The 17,030-nt window shown below is 35.8% G+C and overlaps 1 protein-coding gene across 1 annotated transcript in view; it reads left to right on the top strand.

Moving 5' to 3' along the window:
* The window catches only part of TNPO3 (transportin 3), an 84,113-nt gene that overhangs the window by 60,726 nt on the left and 6,357 nt on the right, over positions 1–17,030 (top strand). Inside the window, exons 16-21 of the mRNA XM_081285562.1 lie at positions 474–614; positions 2,470–2,586; positions 3,667–3,761; positions 5,787–5,943; positions 6,916–7,083; positions 10,704–10,816. Coding sequence (XP_081141688.1) covers positions 474–614; positions 2,470–2,586; positions 3,667–3,761; positions 5,787–5,943; positions 6,916–7,083; positions 10,704–10,816 — 791 coding nt within the window. The remainder of the gene's footprint in view (positions 1–473; positions 615–2,469; positions 2,587–3,666; positions 3,762–5,786; positions 5,944–6,915; positions 7,084–10,703; positions 10,817–17,030) is intronic.

The raw sequence follows: 17,030 nt of genomic DNA, 5'->3' as shown, positions 1-17,030 counted from the left end.
TTGACTAGCATACGTGAAGTGTTAGGTTCGATCCTCAGTACTGCCAAAAAAGAAAGAAATTAGCTGGGTGCAGTGGCACACACCTTGTAATCTAGAGACTTGGGAGGCTCAGGCAGGAGGATTACAAATTTGAGCCCATTCTGAGCAATTTAGTGAGATCATGTCTCAAAATATGAAAAGAGCTGGGGATATAGCTTGATGGTAGAGGACTTGCCTGGCATGTGGTAGGCTCTGATTTCAATTCCCAATAATAGGAAAAAAAGAAAAAGAAAAGATCAAGTTTTACTGATGGGTAATGGGTTGAACCTATGCACATATGTGTGTGCATACACTGGCCAAGATCAGGTCATGTATATTTTTATAAAAAGTTTTATCCAGATTATTTAAAAGCCAAATCAGATAGTACCATCGTAGGAGTACTATTTGAGCTTTTAGATGTTAATTATTTTCTTTCTTGTGTTCTTTTGACTCAGATATGGCCAGTTTTATCCGAGACTCTAAATAAACACCGGGCTGATAATCGGATTGTAGAGCGTTGTTGCAGGTGCCTTCGCTTTGCTGTTCGCTGTGTAGGCAAAGGTTCTGCAGCCCTGCTGCAACCACTAGTCACACAGGTAAGTTCTCCACAAAAGCAGAATGTTAAATGCACAGAATTTGAAATAAGACCCTTTAGATCAAAAAGTTTTACTGCCACAATGCTCTCAATTTATTAAGTGCAAACTGAAAAATATTTGAAAGAAATAAGTGCCTGTGGTAGATATGTTGTCTATAAGGAAAACAACTTGTAATCTCTTTTGTATAATTGTAGTCTGTCTACATTCCAGTGTGAAATTATGTGAAGAGAATGAGTCATGCTCAGCCCTTATATACCAAAGCTAAGCACGTACAGATTAATTTCCTTGGGGAAAAACTGTAGCAAGTCAAACTTTGCTATTTCTTGGCCCAAAGATATTTTATAGACCACAGTTTGTTGTTCACATATATCTCTTATTTGTTAAAAATGAATTTTATTTATTTTTATCCTTAAAGTCAATATGATAGCAAGACTTTCTGTATGAAGTACTCACTTCTAGAACTACAATATATGAGATGCCTCAGCTTACATCACTGAGTAATTTGTATTTATGTTAACCTCAAAGCAGGGCCATAAACTTTGCCAGTGTACCACATTTTAAGTATTATCTATTGACTTTGTGTGTGTGTGTAGCGCTATATGGGTAAGTTGTTAGAAGACTGAACAGCCTGTTAAGGCCTATACTTTTTACTGTGTGGCCCTTCAAAATAAAAGTTGACCAACCCCTGATTTCAGTCATTCATTAGTAGTGCATATAGTTTTGAGTCTGTAACACTGAATAGATTGATAGCTCTCATCTTATGCTTGCTCATTCCATGGCATATGCTGATAGAAGAATTACTAAATCCTTCAGCCCCCATCAAGCTCATAGTTGAATTTATATACTAAGATCAAATGGCATTTTAAATGGGTGAATGTGTCTCGAGTAAAAAATCCTGAACAAATATTTTAAATGTACATATTGTACTAAGGTTTTATTTTATTTTTTTTTAGTTGTAGATGGACACAATGCCTTTATTTTGTTTGTTTATTTTTATGTGGTGCTGAGGATCGAACCCAGGGCCTCACACTAGAGGCATTTGCTAGGCAAATGCTCTCTACAACTGAGCCACAACCCCCTGTACTAAGATTTTGTTTTGTTGAAATTGAGATATCTTGATTGGAAATAAGTTTTTTACTTAAAAAGTAAAATAGATGAGTTTAAGACCAACTCAAAATCTTAAACAGTTTTTGCATCTTAAGCATGTAGCTCAGTGGTAAAGTGCCCCTGGATTCAGTCCCCAAAATAAAAATAAAGAGTTCTTTCACTGTCTTCTCCAAGATAAGGACATTTGATATTTTTGTTGCTATTGTGGTTTTATATGTGGTCTTAAAAAAAAAAAAAGACTTGTTGATATTGCAAATAAAATTTGAGCACATACTGTTATAGTTTTACAAATATTACGTGAGTGCCCTCATGGCTTCCAGTTTGAAATATTGGACAATTCTCTTACAACATTGTTTTAGCAAAATAAAAGATGAAAGGCTTGAAAGAACTCTTAAATAGAGAACTTGAAAATTATGGAGAAATTGGGGCCTGGGTTTACTATATTGCCTTAAAGAGACCAATCTGTCTCTCAGTTGCTTCCTGGAAAATAGCTACCTAAGTTGATACTTTTTGAAGGGTAAAGATTTTAATTATTTTTTTTTTAAATTAATCCTGGGGGTAAACAGTACTCTGCTACTGAGCTATAATCCTCAGCCCTTTTAAATTTTTTATTTTGAGACAAGGTCTTCCTAAGTTGCCAAGGATAGCCTCAAACTTGGTATCTTCCTGCCTCAGTCTCTTGTAAGTGAGATTACAGGTGTGCCCCACCACCCTTTGCAAAACTGATGAATTTTTTTTCCCTTGGCAGATGGTGAATGTATACCATGTACATCAGCATTCCTGTTTCCTGTACCTTGGCAGTATCCTTGTTGATGAGTATGGCATGGAAGAAGGCTGTCGGCAGGGACTTCTAGACATGCTCCAGGTATGTGTTTCCTTAGCACAGCAGATGCATCAGGCCAAGAGGACCTAAAAGCCAAGCATTATATTCTTCACTATGTCTTTATTTCTTTGCTTTATGTTTTCCCCTCTATGCATGTTGATTTCCTCATAACAGGAATGTAGAAACTTGCTCCTTGTTTTCTGTACAGATGAGATTGGCAGAAAGAAAGAGCAAGCGAGCGAACTTGGCTACATGAGTATAATAATCATTATAAATAGTATTGCATGATTTATGTTTTCCTGTGATAGAGTGGAGTTTTTTTCAGGGGAGTGAGAGAGCATAGGCTTTCCAAACTCAAACATAATTGTATGTTTAATTTCTTGCCTGGAATAGCCAATTAACTAGTTTATTTTGCAACAGAGAGAGTTTTGGAGTTCATAGCAGGTGTTGGAAAATGCCTCTAATATACTACTTTTTCCTCCTTTCTAGTCACCCGGGAGCAATAGATAAGGGAATTAAAGTGTGCTACTCCTTTTCCCAAGATGATATTTCATGTAAAATTTACATTTCAGGGTTGTTATGAAAACTTCATCTACTCCCTAGATCACATTTATAAATAGTGTCTTTGCTTTCAGAAACTTATAAAACTTTGAGATGACGTTTTTCTGGTTTTATGAACTGAAATCTATACCTTTTACCTCTTCTGAAATGTAGATTTCATGTGTGGAAACAGTTTTAATCAGAAAATTTTTTTCTCTTGCTTTTACTGATTTATATCCCATCTACCCCACCCCACCTCTTTCTCTCTCTCTCTTTTTTTCTCCTTAGTACTGGGGATTGAACTTAGTACAGGGGCTTTACCACTAAACTACATGGCTACAGAGCCTTGTCAAATGCTGAGGCTGGCCTTGAACTTGCAGTCCTCTTGCCTGGGTCTTCCAAGTCACTGGGATTATAGGCATGCTTCATAACACCTGGCTTCCCTGATCTGATTCTCATCACAATTTTCTTTTCTCACCTGTGCTTCCCTTTTTTGTTCCCTTTGTATTTGTTGTGATATTTGACAAGTCTGAATGCTGTAGCTTTATAAGCATTTCTTTTAAAATCACTGTTCTAATCTAGGCACTGTGCATTCCCACCTTTCAACTCCTGGAACAGCAGAATGGTCTCCAGAACCACCCTGACACTGTAGATGACCTGTTCAGGCTAGCTACCAGGCAAGTCCTTCTGAAAAACAAACTAAACTTTTTTTTTTTTTTTTAATTAATTGCTCATCCCCATCTCTGCTTAATCTTGCCATCTGACACCTGGTTATTTCCTTCTCTATAAAATGAGATCATTGGAAAACAGAGATTAATGATTCATAACCCAAAGGTAAATTGTGAACTGGTATATCCCTAGAGGTTAATGAGGATATACTGGGTGAGAGCAGGCAGAAAAATATCTGAGTTCCTACCATGAAGAAGAGAACATGCACAAAGCACAAATGTGCTTGGTATGGGTTGTGTAGTGTAGCCAGTGGAGGCCCCTAGTTTCAATTCCTAGCATCCGGAAAAAAAAAAAAAAAAAAGCGCCTGGTATGAACACTTGACTAGATAATCTCAACAACCCTCATAGATTTTATGCTGCTGTGATTATTTCATGCTTCATCCCAGCTTTTTCCTTGAGAAGGTTAACATCCTTCAGATTTAATCATATCTCATAACAAAGAATTCCTAAGATTTTAAAATGCCTTAGAAGTTACTAGTCCAGCTCTACCCTCACCAGGCTGCTATCACTCCTATCCATTAAATTTCTTTTACCAATAGCACTGACAACATTGTTGCTGACCTTCTGCTTGAATTCCTTCTTGGTCCTTTGTTAAGGAATTTGAACCAAGTCAGTGAACAAATTTAAATGCATTTTTTAAGAAAACTTTGAAATGCTCGGGATTGAACCTAAGAATTCATACATATTAAGCATGCACTCTACCACTCAGCCCCACTATTTAAATTATTGTACCAGTGAAAATTTGAAGTCTTATTGACTTGACTATTTCATCTTAGAATTGAATATAGAATAGTGCTTTTGTTAGTTTTTGGACAGGTTTAAAAAACAAAACCTTATTTGTGAATTGATAAAAGAATTATTGGACAGGCAGTCAACCTCTGTTTTTCACCAGGATATCTTTCTTGGAAAACTCTTTGCATGTGGTGAAGTAAATTCAGAACATACTATATTCTTAAAAAAAAATTCTTCCTGTACAATAAAGAATCTGAAAGAACAGGAGATGAGGAAATATAGCTAAGTGGTAGAATGCTTGCCTAGCATGTGTGAGGCCCTGGGTTCAATACCTAGCATGGGAAAAAAAAAAAAAAAAAATATATATATATATATATATATATATGTATGTATGTATTTCTACTTGATGCTTCTCATCTTCCATAATCTGGATGGTGGTTGCACACATGTAATACTTGGGAGACTTGGGTAGGGGAATCTCAAGTTTAAGATCAACCTGGGAAATTTAGTGAGACCACCATCTCACATACAATTGGTAAAATCTTGTGGTAATTTAAAGCAAAACTACTTTAAAAATTCAGCATTTTCCAACCAAATTGAACACACAACTTGTTTTTGAGGAATTCTTATTGACATCCTGGAAACTGGTGTTCTATAGAATATAGTTTGGGAAATGCTATTCTAATGTGTTGAGGCTCTTTTGGACTGATCTTTGAAGCTACTTCAAAGTCTTAATTGGAAATTGAGTTTGGCAACATGTCTTTTCATATGCTAATCTAAAATATGGTCCCTTTCTTGCCTTTTTGTTTCCAATAAATATTTTTTAAAGAGCAGTTTTAGGTTCACAGCAAAACTGAGTAAACTAAGTATAGAATTCCCATATTCCTCCAGTTTCTCTGTCCCAAACAAGCAAACATAGCCTCCTCTGTTATCAGCATTCCCCTCTAGAGTGGGCCATTTGTTATAATTGGTGAACCTGCATTCACACATCATTGCCCAAAGTTCATAGTTTACATTAGGGTTTACTTTTGGTGTACCCATTTTGTGAGTTTTAACAAAACTATCCACCATTATAGCATTTTCACTGCCTAAAAATCTTCTGTGCTGTATTTATTCCTCCCTACAATTATAGCAACAGTTGATCTTTTTGGTATCTTCATGGTTTTTTATCCTTTACCCTGCTTGCTTTTTTGTAGCCTAATCTTGTCATTTATTATATCCAGCCTCTCTTTCCATAACAGGTTTATTCAGCGTAGCCCTGTCACCTTACTGAGGAGCCAAGTAGTCATCCCAATCTTACAGTGGGCCATTGCCTCTACTACCCTGGATCACCGGGATGCCAATTGTAGTGTCATGAGGTTCCTACGAGACCTCATCCATACAGGGGTAGCCAATGATGTAAGTATAAACATTGTGCCTTTCCTACTTAACAGATTATCATCTCTTCCTCACTTTTTAGGGGAAAACCAGTATGCTAGTAGGTCCATATTTGATCTGTATTACCAGACATATATCATAGTTGATCATTCACCCCCTGGATTATTAACTCCAGATCTAAGGCAGCTGTGCCTTAGGAATCTTGTAAACAAGGCAGTCTAAAACTGTCCCTGTTTCCAAAATATTTGGTGTCTATTTGAAGAGATAGACATAGAGATGAGTGATAAAAGTCATGATTGCTATGAGTCAGAATAGGGAAGGTTCTGAACAGAAATTGGGGTAACTGTCTTAAAAAGAAGAAACTTAAAGCCATAAGATAGAGATAGAACTTTGATGGATTAGAGAGGAGGATAGTCTAATTGGTATATAAACTGTGATCAGGAAAAGTCAGAATAGCACGAAGTATGCTAGTAGACAATGAATAAACCTGTTTGGCTATGTAGTGAAGTGAAGTGGTTCACAAGATTTTCAAAGGTAAATTTGTCTAGATGTTGAGTAGGATTGAAAGTAAAGAAGAAATATGTGAATGAACTAATAAGTAAAAAGTAATCAAGGTTTATTTTAAAAGGAAATAAGCAAGGAACAAGACAGGGAGGTGAACATGGGAGATGAAAACAAGGACATGAGTTACTTTTCACGGGGGAAAAAATGCTAATCTTAATTCTTAACCATTGTTTCTCTTCTGCCTTCTAATCCTGAAAAATCAAATCATTAATATTAATCTCATCAGATACCTATGACTCCATTTCCCTCATATTAAACACATATTTTCATCCTAATGCAAAACATTTAATGGTCATTATGAATTCAGCTGTCACATAATGTATATACTTTTTTTTCATGGTAAAGAGTACTTAGTAGACTAATGGAGAGTGAGTTCTTGTTTTTTGGAAAGTGGAACCACAGTCATCTGACACTCCTGCTTTGTTACAGCATGAAGAAGACTTTGAATTACGAAAAGAACTAATTGGACAGGTGATGAACCAGCTTGGACAGCAGCTTGTAAGCCAGCTGCTCCATACATGTTGCTTTTGTCTCCCCCCCTATACCTTACCAGACGTGGCTGAAGTGCTCTGGGAGATCATGCAGGTTGACAGACCGGTAAGATTCTTTCATAAGCAACCTATTCTCCTAATTCTTAAACTTAATAGACTTTGGTTCCTTGAAGCCTACCATAACTTCGAAACAAGCCCTTTTGCATATGTCCTTAGAACCAAATTTAGGCATATTGCTAAGTTTAATTGGTAGTTGAAAGGGCCCAGAGAAGAAAAATAACTTATTATCATATTTATGTCTAAATAAACCTCTCATGAGGTTTATATTGTGTATTACCAGAAGTAAGTACAAAGCATTGAATTCAGCTATGTGACTAACCAGTAAGAAATTTTTCCTTCATAAGAGATCCCATGTCAACAGTCACTAATATGGCATTATGTAAAAATGTGAATATGTAACAGGTGTGATTCTGCAATCTGTATTTGGGGTGAAAATGGGAGTTCAAAACACAATTTGAGTCAAATGTATGAAAGATGATATATCATGAGCTATGTAATGCTTTAAATAATCAATAATAAAAAAAAGAGAGATCCCATGTATCAGTTATAGTGAGTTGCAGATTATTCCAATATTCAATCACTTTGGGGAATTGTATTATTTCTTACTGGTGTATCTAGCCAGGGCATTATACAGTTATGTCCAAGTAATTTGAGTACTGACCACAGGTTAATATTTTTAATATTGATAAAAAAGCTCTTTAGGAAAGTACACAGTTGACCTAAGTGAACTGTCTTCCAGAACCATGGATATGTAATGGATAGTAATATAAAGGTCCCTGTAATTCCCATTGCTCTTGGTTCAGTATACATATTCTATTTCAATCTAATACAATAATATTTCTGTTTTCATAAAGTAGTCTTTGATACACACACTGCCCCCATCACCCAGGGACCAACAAATTTAATTCTGAAAGTTCTTAAGAAATAAAACCCCCATACTCTGCTTAAACTAAGTCAAGCTTTTCAAAAATGTTCTTTATTTACAAACATACACTTAAGTGCTTACAGAAGAAAATGGGAATAGCAGGTTTAGAGAGAAACAGAAATCAGGTATCTATATGCTTATAACATTTTATTATATAGACACTTTATTATCAAGCAATTTAAAATTATTTTCTTCTATAAACATCAATTTCCAACTTTGTAAAAGAACACTTATGTAAGTTTGGGTTGTGTATACCCTATAATTGGTTAATATTGTATCTAAGGACATATGTCAAAATAAAATCTACATTCCTAAGCTTTTTTTTTTTTAAATCCTAGGCATTCATTCTAGGGGCACTCTACTACTGAACTATATCTCTAGTTCTTTTTATTTTTTATTTTAAAGCAGGGTCTTTCTAAATACTGAGGCTGGCCTTGAATTTACCATTTCCTGCCTCAGCTTCCTAAGTCACTGGGATTACAGGTGTGTACCACCACACCCAGACCTGAGCAGTTTCTTATATAACTTTTTCAAAATTGAATATATAAATCCTTCACTAGAAGATGACATACCAGCTTTCTCTCTTAGGTTGAATAAACTAAACCCTTTCTTCTGTTGCTCTTTCTTTGTTGGATACCCATGTATGGTAAATCTAATGTTTTCAACCAAATTTTTTAAATGACTTTATTGGAAGATAATAAAAGACTATTTGTGCTAGCTATTGAGTTTTTTCCTTTTTGTTTAGTTTTCTATTTTTTCCACTGAGTCCTTTTCCACTGCTTATATTTTTTTCTGAGTAAGTATTGTCTTTTCTGTAGGCAACATTTGGAGAATTATGTTTGTTAAGCATTTATATTATAATGTTTACATTTGTGCCTGTCTTATGATTATAAATGAACATGAATGGAAATATGATGTTTAAAAAGTTAGATATAAAAAGATAATTTTATCGCTGAAAACTATGACCAAGCATATATCCCATTTAAGAAAGGGATGAAAAAAAAAATTAGAGCTGACTCAAAGGAGAACAGTTAAACAGAAAATAGCCCAGAACAAGTCTTTGAGTTTTTAATTTGAAAGTGGGGTAAGACAGTTATGTGCCTATGAAAGGTTTAAAGAGACTGCTCAGATATAAATAAAGCATTTTAAATAGCAATAAGAGTGAGCTTTTCTAACCCAGAAAGTAGGCAATTTTACAGAGAAATGAACGGATGGATATGACTTCTACTGAGAAAAATGACTTTAAAATCCAAAGACACTGGATTCATATTGTTATGTATGCAGACTTGCTTGCTTAGTATACTTGTTTATAATAAACTGTTTTTATGTCACTTGTAATACTCATTGTGGAAGAACAACCCAAAATAAGAAATAATCATTATTTTAGTCAGCTTTTTCACTGCCATGACCAAAAGACCTGACAAGACCAAATTTAAAGGAGGAAACGTTTATTTTGTTGCTCATAGTTTCAGAGGTCTCAGTCTATAGATGGCCTGCCTGATCCATACCCTGGGGCAAATTCATAGTTGACTATGTAGTTTTAGCCTACTCCTTATTAAGTGTTTTGGTTCATGCTAATAGCAAAAATATACATGATACATAGAATTAGTTAACAGTCCATTTCCTCCCCAAATGTTAGGCAATGACACTATTATTGAAGTCTTCAAAAGGAAAGAAAAAATTTTTTTTTCTTTTGTACCCAGGATTGAACCTAAGGGTGCTTAACCAATGAGCCACATTCCCCAGTCCTTTTTATATTTTATTTTGAAACAAGGTCTCGCTAAGTTGCTTAGGGCCTCACTAAGTTGCTGAGGCTGGCTTTGAACTTTCAGTTGATCCTCTTGCCTCTGCCTCCTGGGCCATTGGGACTACAGGCATGCGCCACTGTGCCCAGCCAAAGGAAAAATGTCTCATCTGTTAATTCTGAATTCCAGATTTTTCTGTCAGCTCTTTTGCTTTAGAAGTATAGATACTTGGGTTGGAGATGTAGCTCATTGGTAGAGTGCTTACCTAGCATAGTTAGGGTCAATCACCAGTACCACAAAGAATAAAAGAAGTAGAATCATCTTTCAACAACCCTGTTTGGAGGTTCCCAGCTTTTCATTTGACCTTGCATTTTATACAGTGCTTTGCTAGATGTTCCTGTCAACATTTCCAGTTATAGCTTGTTTGTAAAGCCTATAGAATTCTTTCAGTTCCTCATTATTTAGTCCTGTTTTCAGCTTCCTCGTGTCTTCTGCAACCCTGTCAAAATCAGCCTGCAAGGACATGGTGATAGATGCCTGACTGCTGCCACTTTCCAGGCACTGCGTCCCTTTACTTATTTTGTATACATTTTGTCCCTACTCTTTCTTATATCTGAAATTTTATTTTGAATTTTTTTCTATATAGGCTCTGGAGTTTTGTGACATCTGTTTAATTTTTAAAATATTGTATAAGTTTAATGACAGAAACAGAATAATGGCTTATATAGAAAAGGCTTCACTTCCAAAGTGTAGAAGGACTTCATCTGAAATCATGCCTGCTCCCCCTCTGAAGGGAAGTCTAGGCTTGCATTTGCAGACTATATCAACCCAGAGCATTTGAGGGCATAAAGATAGTGCTTTGTTAATTCCTTTACTTGTTTCAAGTCTAGGGGGAAAATGCTAAGGAAAACCTGTGGGGTTTTGCTAATACCTATAAAGTCTCAGACATGTAAACCCTGGCTCCTTTTAAGATTCTTATCCTTTTTCCTTATACAGACCTTTTGTCGATGGTTAGAGAATTCTTTGAAAGGTTTGCCAAAGGAGACAACTGTGGGAGCTGTTACAGTGACACACAAACAACTTACAGACTTCCACAAGCAAGTCACTAGGTGAGTGACACCATAGGCTTGTGAAACAAGTGTGAATAGCATCTGGGGTATGTGAATAAAACATCTATGTTTCTTCTGTGCTATTGTAAATTCACAATTTAGTTTCTTTTAGTCTGCGACTGCACAAATTGGCATTAAAAACCAATCTGGGGGGAATATCACCATACTAAATATTTCAATATCACTTACATCATACATATCAACTAAACTGGTTTAAGAATAAGAGGAGGCACTACCTCTCCCAAAAGAAAAATGCAATCAGGAGATCAGTGTTTACCTTTCTGAGTCCCTTTTAGTCCATGTTCAGGGATCAAGAATGCTGTTGGCTGGGCACAGTGGTGTACCCCCTGAAATCCCAGCGGCTCTGGAGGCTGAGGCAAGAGGATCTTGAGTTCAAAGGCAACCTAAGCAAAATCAAGGAGCTAAGCAACTTAGTGAGAACCTGTCTCTAAATAAAATACAAAATGGGGCTGGGGATGTAGCTTAGTGGTCAAGTGCCCTGATTTCAATCCCTGGTACCTCCCCCTCACCACCCCCCAAAAAGAACACTGATTCTGAGTTGGTGATGTAGCTTAGTGGTATAGTGCTTGCCTAGCATGCCTAAAGCACTGGGTTCAATTGTATGTTTTTTTAAAAAATGCAGATTCCTGAATAGGTGAAGCATTGGTTATAAAGTATTAAAGGGTAATGTAGACTGCAGTGAATGAGAATTTTCCCCATGCCTAAAGATATTCAAATTCTAATTTCACAGTTGTACACATAAAACATCTCTCTGGGATGTTGTTTAGGACCCTGAGCCAGCTACTTGATCATAATTTCTGGATTATAGCTTAGTTAAAGTTTTTATGTGTATATTTTGATTGTGAATAGTAAACCTATTTAATGGTCTTCCTAATTACCATCTTATATCCATAGAGGTGCTACTTGATTTCCTTTTAATTTCTTTATTAATGGGCAGTTAGATTATTTTTATTTATTTTTTGGTGTTAGAGATAATAACAGAACTGTATCTAGACGTGATTTGTAATACCTCTCATCCCAGCTACTCAGGAGGCTTGAAGCAGGAGGATTGCAAGTTTGAGGCCAGCTTGGGCAACTTAATGAGACCCTGTCTCCAAAAAAAAAAAAAAAAAAGTAGGGAAGTAGCTCAGTGTCAGGTTATTCTGGGTTCAATCCCCAGTGCCATTTAAAAACAAATTAAAAAATATATAAAAATGGTTAAGATGGTAAATTTTAAGTTATATATATTTTATAAAGATTGTTTCAAAGATGTAGAATCTTTGAAGATGTAGCATTTTTCTTCCTTTGAATATTTGTCTTAAAATATAATCACTGAATCAAAGTCTATAAGACTTGTATGGTCTTCAATAATATTAATGACAGCAATTTAAATTGGATTTTATAACTGTCTTATCTTGCCCTGATACTTCTTTTTGCAAGAACAGTCTTTAGAATTTTTAATAAATTTCAGGCAATGGCTTAAACAAGTATGGAAAGATAAGGTCAGAGAATAAGTGTTGAAGTGAGATTGGCAATTGTGAAAAAAAAATTGGAAATATTTTAATTGCCATGTTTAATAATTAATGGTATGACTTTACTAGTAAATAGTCACTAAAAAAGAAAAAGATGTACATGTGATGGTACAAAAAATATACAAAACATTTTGTAAAGGAAGCTAATGGTATAACATAACCCAATTTGAACTTTTGAAACAATTTTTATAATAAAATGTAACTTAAAACTTATCATCTTAACCATTTTTACATATTTTTAATTTGTTCTGATTAATTATACATGACAGAATGCATTTGACACATACATAAGTGGAGTATAACTTCTCATTCATCTGGTTGTATGTTATATAGAGTTACACAGGTCACGTAATCATATATGCTCATGGGGTAATAATGGCTGATTCATTCTACTATCATTCCTCTCCCAAAATCCCCTCACCCCCTTCACTCCCTTTGTCTAGTCCAAAATACCTCTGTCCCCTCCCCCATTGTGAATTAACAACCACGTAACAGAGAAAACATTCGGCCTTTAGTTCTTTGGATAGATTTATTACACTTAGCATAATATTCTCCACTTCCTTGTATTTACTGGCAAATAATTTCATTCTTCTTTGAGACTGAGCAATATTCCATTGGGAATATCTATCACAATTTCTTTATCCATTCATCTGTTGAAGGGCACCTAGGTTGGTTCCATAATTTAGCTATTGTGAATTAAGCTGTATCACTGTAGTATGCTGATTTTAAGTCCTTTGGATATGGACCGAGGAGTGTAATAACTGAATCAAATGGTGATTTCTTTCCAAGTTTTCTTAGGAAATTTCCATACTGCTTTCTATAGTGATTGCACCAATTTGCAGTCACGCTAGCAATGTCTGAGTGTACCTTTTCCCTCCACATCCTCGCCAACATTTTTTGTTTCTTGTATTCTTGATGATTGTCATTCTGACTGGGATGAATTGGAATCTCAGTTTTGATTTGCATTTCTCAAATTACTAAAAATGTTGAACATCTTTTCATATATTTGTTGATTGATTGTATTTCTTCTTCCTGCAAAGTGTCTGTTCAGTTCCTTAGCCCATTGATTGGGTTGTTTGTTGTTTTTGGTGTTGAGTTTTTTGAGTTCTTATGTATTCTGGAAATTAATGCTCTATCTGAGGTGCATGTGGTAAAGATTTTTTTCCCATTTTGTAGGCTCTCCACATTATTGATTGTTTCCTTTGCTGAGAAGAAGCTTTTTAGTTTGAGTCCATCCCATTTATTGGTTCTTGATTTTACTTCTTGCACTTTAGGAGTCTTGTTAAGTTGACTTCCTATAAGTCAGTTCCTAAGCTGACATGGTGAAGACTTGAGCCTACTTTTTCTTCCATTAGGCCCAGGGTCTCTGTGCTAGTGCCTGTCTTTGATCCACTTTGAGTTGATTTTTGTGCAGGGTGAGAGATAGACGTTTAATTTCATTTTGTTACATATGAATTTCCAGTTTTCTCAGCACCATTTCTTGAAGAGTCTATCTTTTTTCTGATTTTTTTGTTTGTTTGTTTGTTTTGTTTTGGTGACTTTGTCTAGTATGAGATAACTGTATTTATGTGGGTTTGTCTCTGTGTCTTCTATTCTCATTGGTCTACATGTCTGTTTTGATGCCAGCACCATGCTGTTTTTGTTACTATGGCTCTGTAGTATAATTTAAGGTTTGGTATTGTGGTGCCTCCTGTTTCATTTTTCTTGCTAAAGATTGCTTTGGCTATTCTGGGTCTCTTATTTTTTGTAAATGAATTTTATGATTGCTTTTTCTGTTTCTATGAAGAATATCATTGGAATTTTTTTTTTTTTTTTTTTTTTTTTTGTACCAGGGATTGAACTCAGGGGTGCTCAGCCACTGATCCACTGAGCCACATCCTCAGCCCTATTTTGTATTTTATTTAGAGACAGAGTCTCACTGAGTTGCTTAGTGCCTCACTTTTTCTGAGGCTGGCATTGAACTTGAGATCCTTCTGCTTCAGCCTAATCTAAGAGCATGAGAGATCTTCTGAGGTCTTCCTCAATTTCTTTCTTTAGTGTTCTATAGTTTTCATTGTAGAGGTCTTTCACTTCTTTTGTTAGATTGATACCCCAATTTTTTGTGTGTGTGGCTATTGTGAATGGGGCAGTTTTCCTAATTCTCTTTAAGTGAATTCCTCACTCATGTATAGGAATGCATTTGACTTATGAGTGCTTAGCCATGTTTATTATTTTTTTTTAATATGTATTTTTTAGTTGTAGATGGACACAATATCTTTATTTTATTTTTATGTGGTGCTGAGGATCGAACCCAGTGCCTCACGTGTGCCAGGTGAGTGCTCTACCACTGAGCCCCAGCCCTGCGTAACCATTTTTAAATGTGCAGCTCAGTATGTTCATATTTCCGTATGTGATGGCACACACTTGTAATTCCAGCAACTTAGGAAGAGGCTTAGCAAGAGGCTCACAAGTTCGAGGCCAGCCTGGGAAACTTAGTGAGATTCTGTCTCAAAATAAAAAAACAAGAAGGACTGGGGATGTAGCTCAGTGATTAAGTGCCCTTAGGTTTAATCCCTAGTAGCTCTCACCCAAAAAAGAAATAGGTTGCAAAACAATATAAACATATCTCCAATATTTTTTATCTTGTAAAATGGAAACTGTGCCCACTAAGTAACAATTCCCTTTTCTCTGCTTCCCCCAATTCCTAGCAACCATCACCCTATTTGATGTTTCTTTGAGTTTGACTACCTCATGTGGCTTATTTTTTATGTCCTTAGAGGTCAGCCATGTTATATGTACCAGAATTTCCTTCCTTTTTTTAAGGCTAAATAATATTTTTATATGCATGTATTTTATAATTCCATTCTTCTGTAGGACACATTTATGTTGTTTCCAGCCTCTTGGCTGTTGTGAATAATCCTGCCATAAACAGATGTAGAAATGTCTTTGAGACTTTGCTTTTATTTCTTTTGGATTTATGCACACAAGTGAAGTTGCTGTGTCCAATGGTGAATTTATTTTTAATTTTTTGAGGACCCATCATACACTGTTTCCTAACAGCTGCACCATTATTCTTTCTCACCAGCATTGCTTTTACCTTCTCCGCATCCTTGTTAATGTTTGTTATTTTGTTTCTTTAATGGCAGCCACCTTGGCATCTCACTTGTAGTATGACATAAATATCTTGGTGTGGTTTTGATGAACGATGTTGAGTATTTTTTCATATGCATATTAGCCATCTGTGTATTTTCTTTGGAGAAATGTCTATTCAGGTTCCTTGACCACTTTTAAATTAGGTATCTTTTGTCATTAGATTGTAGAAGAAGTTCCTTATTTATATTTGGGACATTAACTCCTTATCAGGTATATCAGATTTGCATACAACATTTTCTCCCATTCTATAGTCTGCCTTTGCATCCTGCTGATTGTGTCCTTTGATGCACAGAAGTTTTAAGTTTGGGGGATCGGGTACTGGGGATTGAACTCAGGCATTCAACCACTGAGCCACATTCCTAGCCCTATTTTGTATTTTTTTTAGATACAGGGTCTGAGTTGCTTATTAGCATCTAGTTTTTTGCTGAGGCTGGCTTTGAACTGGTGATCTTCCTGCCTCAGCCTTCCAAGCCACTGGGATTACAGGTGTGCACCACTATGCCTGTGCTTTTGTTGTCATATCCAAGAGTCATTGACAAATATAATGTCATGAAGTTTTCCCCCTAGATTTTGTGCTAAGAGTTATAATTTTAGGTCTTGTTATGACTTAGTTTTTGTATGTGATGTTTGGTAGTGACCCAGTTTTTTCCTTTTTCATGTTGATCTCTAGTGTCCCCAGACTGACTGACTGACTGACTATCTATCTATCTATCTATCTATCTATCTATCTATCTATCTATTTCTTACTAGGGATTGAACCCAGGGTGATTTATCACTGGCTATACCCCTCAGTCCTATTTATATATTTATTTTGAGACTGGATCTCGCCAAATTGCTGAGGCTGGTCTGAAACCTGTGAGCCTCTTGCTTAAGTCTCCTGAGTTGTTGGGATTACAGGTGTGTGCCGCCATGCCTGGCTAATGTCTTTCATCAATTTTTTTGTAGTTTTTTATTGTACTATATGTCTGTATGTATATGTGTTTGTATATATATGCTACTTCATGTATAGTAAATTTCTGGAAAATTATACATAGGACCAGGATGGAAGGGGAGGGAGGTTTTTGTGTGTGTATGTGTGTGTGTGTGTGTGTGTGTGTGTGTGTGTGGTGCTAGGTATTGAACCCAGGGCCTTATACATACATGCTAGGCAAGGGTGTAGCCACTGAGCTACACCCTTGGTCTGAGAATTGATTTCTTTCTTTCTTTCTTTTTAAATATTTTTTAATTTTTTCATTGTGGTTGGACACAATACCTTTTACTGATTTATTTTCATGTGTCGCCGAGGATCGAACCCAGGGCTCCGCATTGCTAGGCAAGCACTCTATTGCTGAGCCACAATCCCAGCCTGAGAATTGATTTCTTAATGTCACTTTAAAAACAGTTTCCTTTTTCTTCCTTTTGTATACCCCAAATTTTTGTTAATGTTAAAATCCCAAACCATGGAGTAGCTTTGGGATTTTAACATTATTATTATTTGTAGCTTATTAAGTGGCTTAACTTCATGCCCTAGAAGTGAGTGATATTTAACTTTAGATCAAGTGACATGCATG

This window comes from Spermophilus citellus, assembly GCF_964194105.1.
Source record: "Spermophilus citellus genome assembly, chromosome: 3".
In the NCBI taxonomy this organism is placed as follows: domain Eukaryota; kingdom Metazoa; phylum Chordata; class Mammalia; order Rodentia; family Sciuridae; genus Spermophilus; species Spermophilus citellus.
The sequence above is the reverse complement of the archived record's forward strand: the minus strand, read 5'-3'. Positions and strand labels throughout refer to the sequence as shown.